Genomic DNA, 17,303 nt, shown 5'->3' on the forward strand with positions numbered 1-17,303 from the left:
TGGAGAATCCGGGTATCGATCCCGGTACCTCTCACATGCTAAGCGAGCGCTCTACCACTTGAGCTAATTCCCCTTAGGATACGTGTATCGTTTTTCATAATTAGTTTATAATTAGTTTGAAAGCGGAAAATAAAAAATCTGATGACATGAAATGATTAAGACTTTTTGACACGACACTTTATCTACACCTGCGGCGGGCTCTTTATTTTCTTTATTTATGGCAGGACTTAAAACTGGCAATCATATATAATTAGTGAAGTATTTTTAATTAATCAACTGGATTTAGATTTTTTGAATAGGTGCAACATCTCATGATCATACCCCCCCCCCCCCCCGCTAATAACTACATAAGGGGGACTGAGGTATTCCTAAAATCAAGGATTTTTTTTTTTAATTAAAAAGAGCACATATTACGAAATGATCAATTCAAACAATAAAATAATTCAGTTTGACACTGGATCCTTGTATGAAAATCAATTTGCCAATTAAAAGAGGTAACAAAATTGATATATTAAGGTCAGACGCGACCTATCTTCCATTATTTTCTCTTTTTTTTTTATCTCCGCAATGTGAAGATTTCCACTGCGTTATGCCAAATTTATATTTTCATGTTGCATGATTTTTTTTTCTATTTTGACAAATGGTTTCAATCGAAAATATAAGTTTTGACTTTTTAAAAAAACAAACATTTCATTGCATTTTGTATGCAGTTAAAAGGAAAATTTAAAATTTTATAACTTCGAAATTAGCCTGGTAATGCACCTGGGTTTAGGGGCATTAACAGGTATAAATGCAAATTAAGAAGAAATTATATCTATCAAAGAAAATTATATAAAACTGAAGAACGTCGCATCTGTCCTTAATGTAAACGATATTTTTTTAACAAAAATTTGGAGAATCCGGGTATCGATCCCGGTACCTCTCACATGCTAAGCGAGCGCTCTACCACTTGAGCTAATTCCCCTGCTTTTCTCAGGTATATTTGATTAAACCAGCGAATACCTTTGTTCATTCGGCATTTTGGTTCGTCTTATCGCGGAGTTCTAGTTTTGACATAATTCTATATCAATTGTGTTAATTTTACCAGCTTTTTAAATTACTTTTTTTCCAAATACTTTGAACATCATTTTTAAAATTAAAATCTTATCTAAATTCTGATTAAATGGTAAAATGTGTAATCTAAAATGTGTTATCCATGCAGTAAAAGGTTATTTTTTTCTGGCTTTTACATGTATAATATATATATACAGACACTTACATTTTTCATACTTTCGTATAATTTTCATAATATACATATAATAAGAAAAATATATAACACCTCTATTAGCTGTTGAAAGATTTCAAAACGTTGGTGAGAGAGTTATTGGAAGTTAACCCCCCCCCCCCCCAAAAAAAAATTAAATGAAAAAAGAATCCAATTTCATTTCGTTACTGGGGTAATAATTTTTTCTCTCGAAAATTTATGAAATTAACTGTTACTAACGACATTTGATTTTACAGATTATACTAGGTAAATTATTTGTCTAAATGTAATGAATTATTTAAACAATAATTTTTTCTTGTTTGGTGATTCATTCGGGATATGAAGGTAGCGACATTGCAGAAAAAATACATAATCCGCGTTAGCGGGTTATTTAAAAAAAATTTGCAATGATAGCTACCTTCATAACCCGCATGAATCATCAAAGAAAGCATTTTATTGTTTATATAAACATCTTTCTCTTAACTAATTAATAAATTGATTATGGAAAGTAATTCAAATTCACCAAATTACTGTTAATGTACATATAAGTACGTTAGCTAAAAGAAACAGCCAAATCGTCTCCTGTGAGACTTTGAGTCTAACATCATCATGATTATTTCGTGCAGTCCGTGATATTCCGTAGGTCGCTGAAGGTCTAGACCAATCGATAAACAGGGCGTGTCAATTTCAGACCTGTCAATTTCTTCTCAGTTTCAGCTGCTGTAGATTTCGACCAATCGATAAACTGGGCGTGTAGATTTCAGTCTGGCTGTTTCTATAAACTGTTATAGTTTAAATTGACAAATTTTAAACTTTTAATGTAACAGATTAACTACTACTATAAGTTTCCGTAAGATATAGAGGGAATAATACTTGATAGATGTAAATATAGTATAATAAATGCCGTGTCAATCGACATTAAATATGCATCGCAGGTTAGTGTATGTGTCATAATTAAAATTAGTTAAATGAGGGGTTTTTTTTATGATTCACGGACATGATATTTATCTTTAGTGACTACATTGTAGCATTAAAAATGCCACGGGGAATTAGCTCAAGTGGTAGAGCGCTCGCTTAGCATGTGAGAGGTACCAGGATCGATACCCGGATTCTCCAAATCCTTTTACTTCTTATGTCTTGCAATTTTATAATAACAATTTAATAAATAAAAAATTTGATCATTTGCTTTTATCTAAAAGAAAACCTAGCAACAACAAAATTAGACATAGTATCATATTTTCAACATTTTTCAGTTCAATTCAGTTTATTGACATCACCATGTTGGCATACAGTCAAAATGAAATCAAATGACAGACAAGCGAATATAAATTTAATAATTATAACATAAAGGCTATAGCCTGCAAGGCATTTTTTTTTTTTACAATTTTTTATAGTCCTTGGAACTGTTTTCTTTGGAAAAGCATTTATCTAAGTAGACACATAGACGTTTTGTATAGTATTATAATCAAATGGATTAACAATTTCTGTATGATATCACTACCACAGTATAATTTATCATTAAAAATATCACAATACTGAAATCGAAGAAAGTCATATACAGGGCAGTTTTTCATTTTCGACTTATAATTTACAAGCATTCATAGCATAAACGTTTAATTGGTTTACAATATCTAACATTCAATCAAAATTTGATGAATTGATGAGTTGATGGGGTGCAGTTTTCTGGACAAAATATATTTCTCACTATGAGACTTAGAATCCCTTTTTACCCAGAAGATTATTTTTTTTGGGGGGGGGGGTTCACACTAATGAATGGATTATGAGAATTATTGGCTGCAGCTTTAAGATAAAATTTATGTCGACAATTCATGGAAATTCAGTTCCAGAATTTGTGATATAAGAATATTTTTCCAAAGTGCGTTAAGAGTGTCGATACTAAAAAATGTAGATGTACCTTCATAACACACTTTGAAAATTTTTTTCAAAATGGGTTAACTTGGTCCAAAATCTAACGCACTATGAAAAAAATTTCAAAGTGCGTAATTTTTTCAAAGTGCGTTGCCACAATGCATGAAAAAAAAAGCTTGGTCTCAGATATTTACTCATAACAGAAGCAATTCCAAAATCAGCGCACATTTTATTCAGAACTATTAAATATAATTGTAATCAGTTTATTAGTTTAGAAAAATAGATCAAGACAATTGATAGTTCTAAAGGGGCTGGGTGATCAACAAATTACTATCCTTAAACTTTATATATCCTATGATATTTTTTGGCAAAAAACTTAATCAAGAAAATTTTCAAGTGTTTTTTTTTAAAGCTTTAAAAGTTAAAAAAAAATCCTATATCTGAAAACGGTGGTCTTCGTCTAAAGAATGTACATGTTATTATACAGTTAATTATTTGATTATGAAAGATATAATGGTATGTAAACTGTACATACATGTCCATTAAGCAAAAATTTGCAGTTTGGCGATAAAAAAAATATGAATATTTACAATGTTCAATTCAGTTTGTAACGTCGATAAAATCCTTTAATAAAACGAAATGTCGTTTCCACCATTTTGTGATGATGTGTTATTCCACGATCACCCATCCCTCTTAAGTTCTTTAACAGGATGTAATGCATCCAGGATGTAAACTTACAAATAACTTCCGGGTTTTCTTTACCGCGACATTGCATGCCGCATCAAGTTCATGATTTTTGAAGAGGCGTTTTTTCTTGTATGGGATTATTCTTTAGCAAGATAATCTCACATGCGTAATATTTATCTGAGTATATACATGTATATATCAAATAAATTAAAGCAATTCAAACTTTTATAAGTGTAGAATATTTAGACCAATATACTGTCTCTTTTTATTAATAAAGTTTTTATTGATTAACTACAGTGACAACAACAAAAACAACAACACATTGAGGACTCTTTTGAAGACAGAATTAAACTTTTATATAAAAAAATTATAATTATTGATCATAAATAACTACATAGCAGTATTCTTTGCTAAATAATGTATGCATCACTGAAAAAGGCTTGTCAAAGTTTTAACAGAGCTTGGAAAAAGTCAATAGAATGATCAGGTCAATAACCGTCAATTCACCATTTATATTAGGTTTTCGTGTTACATATGGTATTTGAGTAATTCCCCTTTGTACATACATGTACCTGCTCTGAGTTTGTCGCGTTAAAAAATATTCACTTTCAACCGACCGAAAATGAATCTAGAAAAAAACAAACTGCCTGCAAAATAGCATTATCACAGCATTACGCAATATGAAAAATGTTTACTGCCAAATTATAATTTTTTTTCTTTTACATTTTTACATTACATATATTTACATGTATTATTAATATTGTATATTCCCTATAATTTAATTATAATATTGGCTACGACAGATATTATACCGCTCTGTGACATAATTAATATTAAATCTGGCCTAATGTATAGAAAAATAGATCGTAAACAAACGACGACTTATTCAAAAGGACTTGTGAGTATATTGTAAAAAAAAATTAAAAAATATTAGCACTTTTAAATACTAATTGAAATACTCAACAGCCCGCGTAGCGCTAAGATTCACTCATGAGTCGTGGTTTGGATATCCAATCACATGCAATTCAACCACAAATTTCTTGGTTTGGATATCCAATCACATCCACTTAAACCACAAATTCAGGCAGCGTCCGAACCTCAATTTGAGGTTTTTGACCAATCAGAGTTTGTTATTTATCAGCTTCCAAAATAGCATCTTTAATGGTCGCCATTGTGTTACAGATGCCCTAGATATTTTGATTTAGTTTATGCAAAGTATAATGGAATAAATTTGCTTATCTCAGGTAAGGTTGCATGTTTTCTTGAGATATTTAAATGATTATGTCAAAGAATTGGAAAATGTGTTGAAAATAATAAAAAATATATCAACACCGGTAAAACATGTTTAAAGTGATTTAAAGTGATTTAAGTTAAAAATGCAGATTTTATGCATAGAATAGCATTTTTTGGTTGAATTAATTGATGATTGAAATCATTATCTACTGTAAGTAGTTGCAGAAATGAGTTGTGGGGGGTGGGGGTGTTGACAGGTGTTCCACCTTTGATCATTGTCCAAATACTGCATCACATTTAGTTTGTCACAGTATGAGACTGGCCATGTGTGAAAGGTGCAACTGATGGGGTACCCTGACATCCCATTGTTAATTCATCATTATCAGTGTACCTGTTAATAAAGTCAGTATACCTATATACCTGTGCAGAATTTGCTAGGCAGGTTGACAGTGTGGGGTAGGCCATGTGTGTTTACCTGGATGTCAGGTGTCATGGTTTGAATCTATATAACATTTGTTTCTTAGGTACCTGCTCACTTTTCTCCCATCGCTGTATGAAGAGACACTTTACCGCAAATCACCACTTGATACCTGCACTTTTGCATTGTTTAATTTTCTGGATTTTTATAACAACTTTTTTTCCGTAAGTATTAATCTGAATTTCATGTATTTAATAGTTTGATTTATTCATATCATTTGTATGTATTAATCTTTGGATCACCCTTACAAAATATATCTATATAACATTTTTATATAAAAAAATCATCATAAATCATCTTGACTTTTTCTCAAAACACTATTAAATGGACTTAATGTTTTTAAATTAATCATGTATAGGAATAACTTTGAAGCAATAAATTCATTAACAAGTAAATTGTTTGAATTTTTTTATAATGAAATTATAATGAAGTAATTAGTTAGATTTTCAAGACAAGTGTTGTTATTACTCTATCATCTTTCTATAGTACTGTATCTGCTATGATGTAAGATGACATTTAAGGACACCGAAAAAATATTTTGGTTTTACTTAAATTTATACCGTGTACTTATTTGAAACATAAGTATTTAAAATACAATTCCTTTTATTCAGAGCTTTTTAGATTTTTTATTGAATGTTTCAAAATTTATTTTGAAGTCACATAAGGAAAATTTTTCCGGAAGCATTTTGTTTATCTCCATATTAGGTACATTCATGTGTTTCCGGTCATCATTTTAGAACAAGATAAATTTGATAAAATAACAATGATTATTTTTCAGTGTCATGAGTTCCTTAGTGCCCACATTCCAACGATTGCCCTCAGGAATTTTGTCCCTCAGTGACAGTGCTGCTGCGAGAGCCGTGAAAACGGAACACAGGGAACGGAACCGAGCTGAATCCGAGAGTGTCATCCGGATAAAGACCCAGGCAGAGCGATCCGTAAACGCCTTGGGGGGAGATGTTAAGAATGTAAAGCATCTGCTCGGACAACATACAATCCAGTTTGGACAGTTTCGGTAATTGGCATTCTATTGTGACAATATTAAGTCAATTAAAGTGCATGTACCGGTAATACCGAACAATAATTAATTTCATTAAGATAGAAATAAATGTTAGTTTCTGTTCTTTAACTTTTTGTGATAATTTCATAAACAATCAATCATCATCTTGATTTAGTAAAAAATGCCTTTGAATGATTTATTCAAATTAGAAGAATTTTTTTTTATGGTTTTTATTGAGAAAATCTTGTTTTATTTCAGAGGAATGACATTCAAATGGCTGCTTGAAAATGCTCCGGGGTGGGTTGCGTTTTTGATTGCCAGGGATGAAACTTCCGGAGAGACCCAGGGTGTTGGCAATAGATGGCTTAACAAGATGGCCCTCCGAAGATATGTCTATCTATTTGAAGAGAGCAAGGAATTAGTGAGGATGAAAAGAGAAGAAAAACAGAGAAGGACACCTGGTGCGTTCGAATATTAAAATAAGATATGTTTAACATGTTTAATCCTTAGGACTGAAATACATGTATTAAGTTTTTGATACTTCATATTGAAGCTAATTATTAATTGCATTTTAGGGAATCAGAAGCCAAGTTCAGAGACCAGAACCCTTGATGTTCATGTTGATGACTCTGAACTGATAGCATGCTTAGAGGAAGTGGAAGGCAAAGCTGGCAAAGGTGAGGACTACATGTCAATTACATGTCTTACTCTTTCAGAAAATCTGCTAAAAAAATGAGAGGCTATTTATTTTGTCTGTCAACATTTAAAAAGCAATTTGAATTTTTCAAACAATAGTGTATTAAAATATAGGGTTTGTTATGTTTGTTATAATAGTTTTGATATTAAAATTTATCTTCGAATAACAGAATCTTCCTACATACTTGTCTTCATCAGTAAGTATATGAGGGTAATTTGTCTGTTATATATTATCAAGTGGGCTTGTTGTACTGTGTGGTTATGGCGAGTAAATATAGAGTGGCTATATGTGGTGTCTGTCTCCTTTTACATTTGTTTTGCACTTGTGAAATCAATCATAATCACAGTGTAATCCTTCATACATGTAACATCAAAATGTAATCATTTCTGTATATAGTGTATCATTACTTTATGGAAATGTATCAGATTTTCATTTTATTTTTATTCTATTTTTCTAATTACAATGAGAGAAAATGTGTATTCATCTAAGTATTGTTTTTGTTTCTTATACGAAATCGTGCTTATAATATGGCTATTATTGTAAATTGTTTAAAATTCTTACATGTTGAATATTAAGTCATGTTGTAAATTACATAACAACAGGAATCCCAAAGCCTACGCCAAATCTTGCATCGGCTGTTAGGAGGAAATCATCTACATCTACTTCTACATCTGGTAATATTTTAATACCAAAATACATATCCTAATAAGAAACAAAAATATTTAATTTCCTGTCTGCAGCAACATTTTATAACACTTGAATATCAAATATGGATTAACATTTTATTTTAGAAGATTCCGGTTCCTCCAGGCCGACTAGTAGTACTTCAGCTGCCATGGTTGGAAGAAATCAGCAGCAAGAGTCAAGTTCATCCACAGGTTAGCCAAATTACTTTAATGTGGTAAAAATACAATTAAAAAAATATCTAAAACTTTGAATGTGTATTTTACACTTTAATATCTAAAAGTTTCTTATCCGAAGATATGACATGTGAACATTGGTATGAATGTAATTGCATGTTAAATGATTTTGTTCCAGCACCAGAGTTGGATAGCCTAGCACTTCCTTCTGGCTGGAAAAAGACACTTCCTGAAGTTGACCATCAGTGGATATCGGAGACCTTCTTTCATGCTGGGAAGCGAGGTCCTGAATTTGATTTCAGCCGTGTGTCAAAGCTATGGTACGATCCACCCCAGCCAAGTCTGTCCCGAGCTGTCTTGAACAAGCCGGACCGATACTTTGGACATCGTTTCTTTCTTTGGATGCCACGCCACTTGTTCCATACGCAGTTTCACTGCCCCCATAGTGGTTGTAACGGAACGTTGACAAATGCAGGCGTCCATCAGAAAACCAGGCGTGTTGTGGATGTAGATTCTGTCTACAATATAGCAGCTGAATATCTTAGCTGTTCCAACTGCCATAAGAAGGGTATGCCTTTCAATTTTTTTAAATCAGGAATTTAAACCTTTTTTGACATACTGTCAATGAAATAAAGAATATGATAGGGTATGAACATGTTTTTGTGATATCAGTAAATATTTTAATTTTTTTTTTTCACAGTTATTAGTTGGAGTGAGGGAGTTCTTAACCAACTGGACAATGCAACAAGGTCCCGCTTTCCTTGCATCCTTACCTCAAAGTATGCCTGCGATTTGAAGATTGTACGCCTTCTGAGACAGAGAGGACTTGGAAACAGCAGCAGCGCAGTGATGAAACAGGTAAGGGAACAACATGGTGAGTCTTATCTAAATAATTTACAATTGTATCTATCTCATTGCAGGGACTTTAAGACATCGGCAGAGAGGGGATTCTTTGCTCCGATTCAGTTTAGTGAGCCTCCTCCAGCTGCCGCTGTACCAAGACACCGCTGGTTCATGAAGGTCTACCAGATAGATGTTCTGAACCGCGTTGATTACATCAAAGCCCACATGACGTCACAGTTTGGGACCGTCCTCAAGATGGACTCAACAAAGAAAATCACCAACAAGCTTGCCGGTAGGTTTTTCGATAAGAAAATATATGTTAATGAGTTATATATTGTTGGAGGTAAAGTGAAGTATTTTTTTCACATTAATGCATTTAAAAGAAGTTTATGAGATACTTACTACATGTAATATGTAAAATTATGCATGTTCTCAATATAATACTAAAATAGCATTGAATTATGTTCAGGGGATAATGATTGCCATTTATTTGATAGGAAAGGGGAGGAAGACAGCAATGTGGGCCACCAACATTGGTAATGAGCATGGACAAGTCCTCATGTCTGTCTTGACTGTCGGTGAGGGATCAGGTTTGAAGCAGATGTTGGATGGCCTTGTTACACGGTACAGAAATGCTGGCGTTCCTCCTCCCAAGGCACTCTATGTTGACCGTGACTGCTGCGGAGCTTCATCTGTGCATAAGTACTTGGAGGCCTGGCCCTTTCTTCATATCAGGTGTGTATGATTTCTCTTGCTCTTACATGTATAATATAGATGGCTTCAGGTATAGCACTATGAGTCTTACATTTTATTGCCAATGTTTTTTAGGTTGGATATATGGCACTTCATGCGCCGCTTTCCCTATGGCTGCACCACTGATAAGCATCAACTGTACAGTGTTTTAATGGGGAAGTTGAGCCAGTGCATCTTCAAGTGGGATGAGACTGATCTCAACTTACTGAAGACTGCTAAGCGAGCCGAGATGATTCAGCAGTGCATCCAAAATCCCTCAGAGGATGATGTCATAAGACGCTTGTCTACAGCTGAGCTTGCACTCCACTGCAAGCGAGTGACCCGCGGCACTGCTGAAACAACTAGGCTCATATCCAGCCTGTTAGAATCCCTAGATGGCCCCAGAGGTTTTGATACCCAGGGAGTGCCTTTGTTTGACAGTGAGAAGATCCAGCAGATCTGGAAGATACAGAGTCAGCATGTATCTTGCATCCAGGATCCCCCTGGTCTTAGACTCTACACACAGGTGAACACTTTGAAGAAAGGCGGCATTGAACTTCCTGTTTACAGATGTGCAAGAGGCTCCACCTCTCTGGAAAGCTTTCATCTCCATATGAACAGGTTTATTCCAGGTAAGAACAGATTCAACACAATCCTTTTCATTAATATGAACATTTTTTTTTATTCAATGTTATAAAGATCAAACACCTATAATTGTCAATGAAATTTATTTAATTATTCAAATATTTTTATAGGAACCCTGGCAAAGGACATCAATTTCCAGGTATTCCTATTGGATGGTCTGTTCAGATGGAATTCTGACCGGAAGAGTTCAGCAGTAGTTGATGTCAAAGAAGACGCCCCAATGACATACAGTGGACCGCTTAAGAACTCTGTTAACAAGTTGGCAAATGAGGTCTTGGGCAGAGGAATCTTTGACGACTACAAGCCACCTGGAAAATACACGGGTAGGTGAGCTATAGGTATTTTTTAGACAAGAAATCTTACATTTCATTTTATACAATTTTCAACTGAATCTTTCTACCCTCACCAGGAGAGCTGATAGGAATAGAGTACCTCTACTCCCAAACAGGAGAAGGTGTGACTGACTACAGAGAGGCCGTCCGGATACTCGCTGATGATGCCGATGTGGAGGAGGAAAACCCAGAGCATTCTGAAGCAGATGAAGGATTCCATGAACAACAGGAGGAGATGTTGGATCCCACACTGCCTGTAGAGTTAAGTGTGGATCCTGTAGAGTTAGGTATGGATCCTGTCACACCAACTTGTACATCTACTTCTGCTTCTCCTGCCCTCCTTAACATCCCGTCAGTAGCTGAGTATAGACAGATGATGGCCCAGTCAGATCCAGGTAATAGGAGCTTTAAATTGAAATAAGAATGAGAAACAATTTATGCAGTAATTCATAATTTTGAAAAAAAAAGTTTACATGACTGGCTGCAACATTACAGTACCTAATGTCTTTTTCTTTTCAGTTGAGGTACCTACTCATCACTATGAGGCTGAGACAGATAAAAGCAAAGATTCAGACTTTGGTGATGTAAGTGATTGCAGATTAAAAGATATTAGTGACATGAATGACAGCAAAAAATTGAATGATAGTAAAAGTGAAATGTACTTATAACTTAAATATATTTACATGTGTGCTTTTTTTTATAACTTTTATATTATAATCACTCTTGAGATTACTTTTAACAGTTTTATTAATTTTCATAGATTTTTATCTATCCACTCTTTAGAATACTTCTAACATTTCTTTAAAAAAAATTATTTAAAGGACACAGTTGGTCCAGACAATGTACCTGGATATTCAAGAGTGCTGGCTTTAGCAGACTTTCTGGTAACCTTCAAGGATAAGGCAGCCATGACTTCAGCTGAAGTCCAGAAGCTGAAAGATCTGTGGTCAGCACTCTCAGAGTATGACAGGAAGAGGACTGTGTTCCCTCAGCGATTCTCCACTGCACCTCTCGGACGTTTCTGTAGCAAAAGAAAGAAAGTTGCACCAGGAGTTGAAAGTATTGAGAAGTAAGTAATTGCGCTTTTGGAAGTATGGGTAATTTTGTAAAGAATAGGCAGTAACAATATTATGAAACCTGAAAAATCAAAACACTTGATGCTATGTTAAGTTGTACACTACATTGTAAGTTTTACTGTGTTTTTTTATTAGGGTTATTCTTGGTCCAAACCAAGGTCCAGCACAGTGGCCTAACTGCAATCGATACACAGAGGCCACTGTTGAAAAACTTCTGCAGATCTATCCAAGTGATAGAAGGAGGAAGGGGGAGGCGGTTCTCACAAAATGGTCACTCATCCTGGATGCATATCATACCATCAGGAAGACCATTTTGAACAACCATAGAGCCATGTCAGTTACAGACATCCAACTTCCTCTTTTAAACAGGAAGACTCTCCAACAGTGGTGAGTCGATTAATACATATAAAATTTACATTTGCAAAAATGCTTCCTAAATTTGTTGATTTCATCACTATGATTACAGTACGAGCTTATCGCTTGATGTTTGCAATGTTGTAAACATTAAAAACACGGTTATTTTAATATTTCTGATGATTTGTCTTTTTCAAACACAAATATAAGTTTGATCATGTGACCAACCAGGTTCATATACTGATGAAATTCTAAACTTTTCTGTTTATTTCATGTACATTTAAATAGGTATCTAAATTGCAGATAGTTTCTTTTTTATTAATAATACTAGAATTCAATTCTAATTTTTCAGGTTCAATGAGAAGAGTAAGGCTGAGGAGAAGAAAATCTTAATGCAGGGTCTTGCACTTCCTACACCAAAAATGACAGTAGCCAAGGCACCAGAAGCCTTGCCCAAGCCAACATCTTTGCCAGCAGGAAGCACAGACCCCTTCTCTTTTCATGATCCACCCTCTACAATTGGTATGGCCAAACTCAAGAGCAGACCAAAGAAGACTCCAAAAGCACCAATACCAGCTGTGGCACCTGTTCTTCCTTGTCCGACACCTTCTTGCGATCCTGTCATGAGCTTCCAATTGGTCACAACTACAGAAGGCACTGCTTTGTTGATTCCAAATATTCCACACTCTACAAAGCAGTACCAGAAACGAAAACAAGAGCTTGAGGAGCAAGGGCGACCAAAAAGGAAGTATGTCAGGACCTCCACGGTAATCAGGTGTAGCAAGTGTGGTGAGGATATGAAGCCGCCAGACCATTCACAGTATATGGGCTATCGGTATTGTGCTCGCAAAGACAACATACCATTTCAAGAGTGGAGGGATAATCTGCAGAAGGCTGGAGTAGCCAGGAAAAAGAAGACTCAGCAGTAAGTATGATTTTATTCTTGTGGCCCTTAGAGATCTCTAATTATATACATGTATTGTATTGTGTTTTAGACCCATCTGTTCTTCAGTCCATCCATTACTCCCTTGTTCTTTTTTTTTCACTCTACACAGCTGTAGAATTTGTGAAAATGTGCAGATACATTAAGAACATAATGTAAAGATATGCATATTACTGTCAATTTCTGCCTCCATTATTTTTCTGGGAATAATGGATTTGTGAATATTAAGTAAAGTTAAGATCTGATAGGTTTTTTTACATTTATGCCCTTTTATTACTATTTGTGCAAATTGAAATTTACTTTTAAAAACTAGTAATTGGAGAGTGTGGGGTATCTGTGATTATTTACTTTTACATTTTGAAGGTTTTGACTTAAAATAATTCATTTGAATGCAACTGTATTTATGACTTGTATATGTTTGTGACTGTTGGCCAAAAATGAGTTTCTGCTTCATTTTGACTTATTTTCAAACTTCATTTTTTTCTATAGTTATAGATATATGTCATTTTGGTGTTAGGACCATTATGACATCATAATTGATTTGATTATTTTTTTTTTCTCTCAATATTTTAAGGCTTTAAAGGGAAAAATGTACAAAATGAAACTGTTTGATATTTAAAGCATCATTTTAAATAATTATATCTTGAATTTAATAAACTCTTGATTTTTTTTTCAACCATACCTCTGTATTCTATGTAATTTTTACATTGGCTGTACCATAAATATGCATTTTACTCAAATTTGGAATTTGATGGATTTTTTCACAGTATTTAAAAATTATTTATAATGGAAGATAGATATTTAAAACAATATCTTGGAGAAAAATAGTTAGAAACTCATTTTTGGCCAATTATTGAACACTAAAAAATTTTTAATGCTGCCTAATGTATGCATTGTATTCATGGGTGCATTAGAAGGTTCCAAGCCCTTGAAAAAGCAGAGGAGAAATTTTTTAAGTGCTGATAATTTTTTTTATCATTATTACACATTGTTAATGATATTATCTTTGAGAATTAAGAAATACCACAGTTTGCATGAAGCTTTTGTAGTTCAATGGAAGAACACTTTCTCTTAGCAGAAAGAGGTCCAAGTTCAAATCTTGGCAGAAGCTGCATCTAGGTATTTCATAGAATTAAAAATAAAGCCAATTTAGATAAAGGATTTGTTTTAAAGCATGATAATGAAATCACATTATGATTATTGTCAAAAGCACTCAGGATTTTTTTCTCTTTCCTCTTTTTTCTTTTCTCTTCCTTTTTCTTCCCTTTTTCTTTCCTCCTTTTTTTCTTCCTTTTTTCCTTCCTTTTCTCCCCTTTTCTCCTCCTTTTTCTTTCCCCTTTTCTCTTTCCTTCCCCTTTTTTCTCTTTTTCCCTTCTTTTTCTCTTTTTTTCTTTTTTCTTTTCTCCTTTTTCTTTTTTTCTTTCTTTTCTCCCTTTTCTCTTCCTCTTTCTTCCTTTTTTTCTTTCCTCCCTTTTTTCTTCCTTTTTTCCTTCCTTTTCTCCCCTTTTCTCCTCCTTTTTCTTTCCCCTTTTCTCTCTCCTTCCTTTTTTCTCTTTTTCCCTTCTTTTTCTCTTTTTTTTTCTTTTTCTCCTTTTTCTCTTCCTTTCTTCTCTTCCTCTTTCTTCCCCTTTTCTTTCCTCCCTTTTTTCTTTCTTTTTTCCTTCCTTTTCTCCCCTTTTCTCCTCCTTTTTCTTCCCCCTTTTCTCTTTCTTTCCCCCTTTTTCCCTTCCTTTTTCTCTTTTTTCTTTTTTTCCTTTTCTTTTTTTCTTTCTTTTCTCCTTTTTCTCTTCTTCTTTCCTCCTTTTTTCCTCTTTTCTCTTCTTTTTTCTTTCCCCTTTTCTCTCTTTTTCCCCTTTTTCTTTCTTTTTCTTCTTTTTTCCTTCTTTTTCTTTTTTTTTTTTGGTTTGTTGCGCAGAGACTAATGGGTCATGGGCTTAGCGCAGTCGGTAGAGCATCAGACTTTTAATCTGAGGGTCTTGGGTTCGAGTCCCAACGTGGGCGAATATTTTTCATTTCTTCAATTCTTCTTTATTTGTATATTTTCCAAAATACCAGACCCTAAGACTATTTTCATTCAAGTTATATTCGATTATATAAAGTAATGAAGACGTACAAATATTGAGCAAAAATTTCATTTATCTTAACATTTAAATTGAATTCAATGATTTTATTTGAAGTTCTATATATCCCCAAATGCATTTTTGAACGTATTATAAAAGTAAAAAAATAATTGAATGTTTACCGTCTCATCAAAAATATACACTGAAAAATTAAATTTTCTCGTTCTTTATAATATCTCTATTGTCGGTTTTTGTACTGAGAGAGAAAGAATTCTCGTTAGTCATATCATTCCTTGCAATGTTCACTAATTTACAAATGTGTCCACTGTCAAGTTTATGATCAGTTTACTATTTGCTGAAAATGAGCTTTTCCGGAGGAAAATTGTATATCGTTTCACTCTTTATTCATGTCGAAATACAAGTAGTTGGTTGACTTTCTTGTCTCTTAATTTCTTAATCATATCGTTAGTTAGAATGTTATTGTGTTAAAAGCAAAAATTGTGTTTAGCTCTTTCCTTTTCGATGCATTTGCATGAAAAGAGTATCGGAAAATCGAGTTTTCCCCAATGATTCAGCACTGTTGTCCAAAAAAAAAAGCATTTTGATATCCCTAATCATTGTTTTCGATATAAATGTATTAACGACCAATTTTCTTCACTATACAGCTCGCTTCAATTCGATCGTCAGAATATGGGGTGGTTTCTTTTTGTATATTTAAACAAACAACAAAATCAGCTAGCAAAATGAACGTTTTCCTTCTTAGAACGGACTACCGATAAACATTAATACAAAAAAAACCAATTAAAGCAAAGGGACGTGAACAAATTGATGGCTGTTTTTTATTGATTAAATCAATAAAGTTATGATTCATGCTGACAAAAACTTGCATAGAATTAATCGCCAATTCAACCGCCTGATTTTTTGCCTTTTGACGGTTTTTTTTACATCAATTAGCATCAAATGAAATGATGACGAGAGAGAGAGAGAGAGAGAGAGAGAGAGAGAGAGAGCATACACTGGATTCCTCAAAATAAGAATAATTACATTGCATGAAATACAAATAAAACTCAGGAGGCTTTTTCTGAATTTGTCGAATTGATTCAAACTGAGAAGAAGAAAAAAGAGCTAGGGGAGGGGGCGACATAATTTATGCATTCAAATGTTTCAGTTCTGTTTCATCGTGATTGGTTCTCTGATGTTAGAAGACTGTGACTCAGACTATAGGAATTAGTCACATTTGATCTGAATCTGAAGCACTGACAATGACCAGCAAAAAAAGTAGTTCTATTAATTGCTGCATAAATAATTAAAGATTTGAACATATTTTATTGTGTAAGTAACACAAAAGGATCGGAAACAAGTTCTTGCAACTTACAAGTTCCTCTCCTAATGATAATACATACAATATATACAATTGTCATAGTACATATAATATTACATGTTACTTATAGTTATTGACTTTATAATAATTAAATTCATAGACATACATTTACAAAGTAATTGCAAATATATAGTAGATAACGTTAATGTACAGTATAGAAAGCAAAAGCAAAAAGGAATTTAATTATTAAATCTTCCAGACTCATTAATAAACTTTTGAACTGCTGAAAAAATAAAGCAGTTTGTATTGTAAGACAAATTGTCACTACCCCAAAGAAGCAAATGTGAGTTAATTAAAATTGTTTCATCAAGCCTATTAAAAAGTAATTCAAAAAGATTGTTTCTTGCATTTACATAATTCTTGCATACAAAGAAAAAGTGATAAACATCCTCCTTTTGACCACAAATACAATTGGGTGATTCAATAATGTTTCTTCTATACAGATCATAATTCAAAATACAGTTGTGTCTCAACTTGGTATGTAAAATATTAATAGTGCGTTTACCAAATGAAAAATATTTTGGAGGTTGAGGAATACTTTCAGTAATGTTTTTCTTGAATATGTTGAGAGACGTTGCTTCCCTAACTTCTAATTTGAGAGAATTCCATTTCCGAATGGTGTCAGGTACAAAAGATTTTTTGTAAAGTTCTAATCTGCTGATTGGAACACTATAATTTTCGCTATTTCTTGTGTGATATATTGAGACATTTTTTGTTACGGGAGGAATAATATTGCTCAAGTACTCAGGTACTTGATTTGTATGAATTTTAAACATGGTTATTAATTTAGCCTTATTTCGTCGACTGACCAGAGATTCCCAGCCAGTTTCTGTGTAGAGAGAATCTGTAGATGCTAAAATGGGTAAACCA

At 33.5% G+C, this 17,303-nt stretch overlaps 3 protein-coding genes, 1 long non-coding RNA gene and 2 other non-coding genes across 8 annotated transcripts; 2 read left to right on the forward strand and 4 right to left on the reverse strand.

The window, feature by feature from the left end:
* Trnaa-agc (transfer RNA alanine (anticodon AGC)) lies at window positions 1-73 on the reverse strand. Its single transcript has one exon. It is a non-coding gene; the product is annotated as a tRNA-Ala (tRNA).
* An 818-nt stretch (window positions 74-891) lies between these two features.
* On the reverse strand, window positions 892-964 carry Trnaa-agc (transfer RNA alanine (anticodon AGC)). Its single transcript has one exon. It is a non-coding gene; the product is annotated as a tRNA-Ala (tRNA).
* A 3,885-nt stretch (window positions 965-4,849) lies between these two features.
* LOC128178966 (uncharacterized) lies at window positions 4,850-11,320 on the forward strand. 3 transcript variants are annotated; one of them, XM_052846410.1, is made up of 14 exons: window positions 4,850-5,043; window positions 5,557-5,674; window positions 6,289-6,525; window positions 6,769-6,971; window positions 7,086-7,187; window positions 7,810-7,881; window positions 7,999-8,085; window positions 8,246-8,635; window positions 8,768-9,202; window positions 9,408-9,645; window positions 9,739-10,274; window positions 10,398-10,610; window positions 10,697-11,014; window positions 11,139-11,320. In XM_052846410.1, the coding sequence occupies exons 2-14, from the start codon at window positions 5,586-5,588 to the stop codon at window positions 11,285-11,287; spliced, it is 3,069 nt and encodes a 1,022-aa protein (XP_052702370.1). In that variant the 5' UTR covers window positions 4,850-5,043; window positions 5,557-5,585; the 3' UTR covers window positions 11,288-11,320. The 3 variants fall into 3 exon arrangements, with proteins under 3 accessions (XP_052702370.1, XP_052702371.1, XP_052702372.1); XM_052846411.1 differs by having other exon boundaries at window positions 8,002-8,085; XM_052846412.1 differs by lacking the exons at window positions 4,850-5,043; window positions 5,557-5,674 and having other exon boundaries at window positions 6,243-6,525.
* LOC128178968 (uncharacterized) lies at window positions 10,299-10,857 on the reverse strand. Its single transcript, XR_008243025.1, has 2 exons — window positions 10,720-10,857; window positions 10,299-10,595 (listed from the first exon to the last, which is right to left on the reverse strand). It is a non-coding gene; the product is annotated as an uncharacterized LOC128178968 (long non-coding RNA).
* Window positions 11,321-11,482: 162 nt separating the features above from the next.
* Window positions 11,483-12,996, forward strand: LOC128178967 (uncharacterized). The gene is made up of 3 exons (XM_052846413.1): window positions 11,483-11,688; window positions 11,831-12,082; window positions 12,402-12,996. Exons 1-3 carry the CDS (start codon window positions 11,528-11,530, stop codon window positions 12,976-12,978), a joined length of 990 nt encoding a protein of 329 aa, XP_052702373.1. The 5' UTR covers window positions 11,483-11,527; the 3' UTR covers window positions 12,979-12,996.
* Window positions 12,997-14,113: 1,117 nt separating this feature from the next.
* LOC128176804 (uncharacterized) lies at window positions 14,114-15,337 on the reverse strand. Its single transcript, XM_052843351.1, has 2 exons — window positions 15,310-15,337; window positions 14,114-14,925 (listed from the first exon to the last, which is right to left on the reverse strand). Exons 1-2 carry the CDS (start codon window positions 15,335-15,337, stop codon window positions 14,117-14,119), a joined length of 837 nt encoding a protein of 278 aa, XP_052699311.1. The 3' UTR covers window positions 14,114-14,116.
* Window positions 15,338-17,303: the final 1,966 nt, after the last annotated feature.

Source organism: Crassostrea angulata, chromosome 3 (assembly GCF_025612915.1).
Source record: "Crassostrea angulata isolate pt1a10 chromosome 3, ASM2561291v2, whole genome shotgun sequence".
Taxonomy (NCBI): Eukaryota; Metazoa; Mollusca; class Bivalvia; order Ostreida; family Ostreidae; genus Magallana; species Magallana angulata.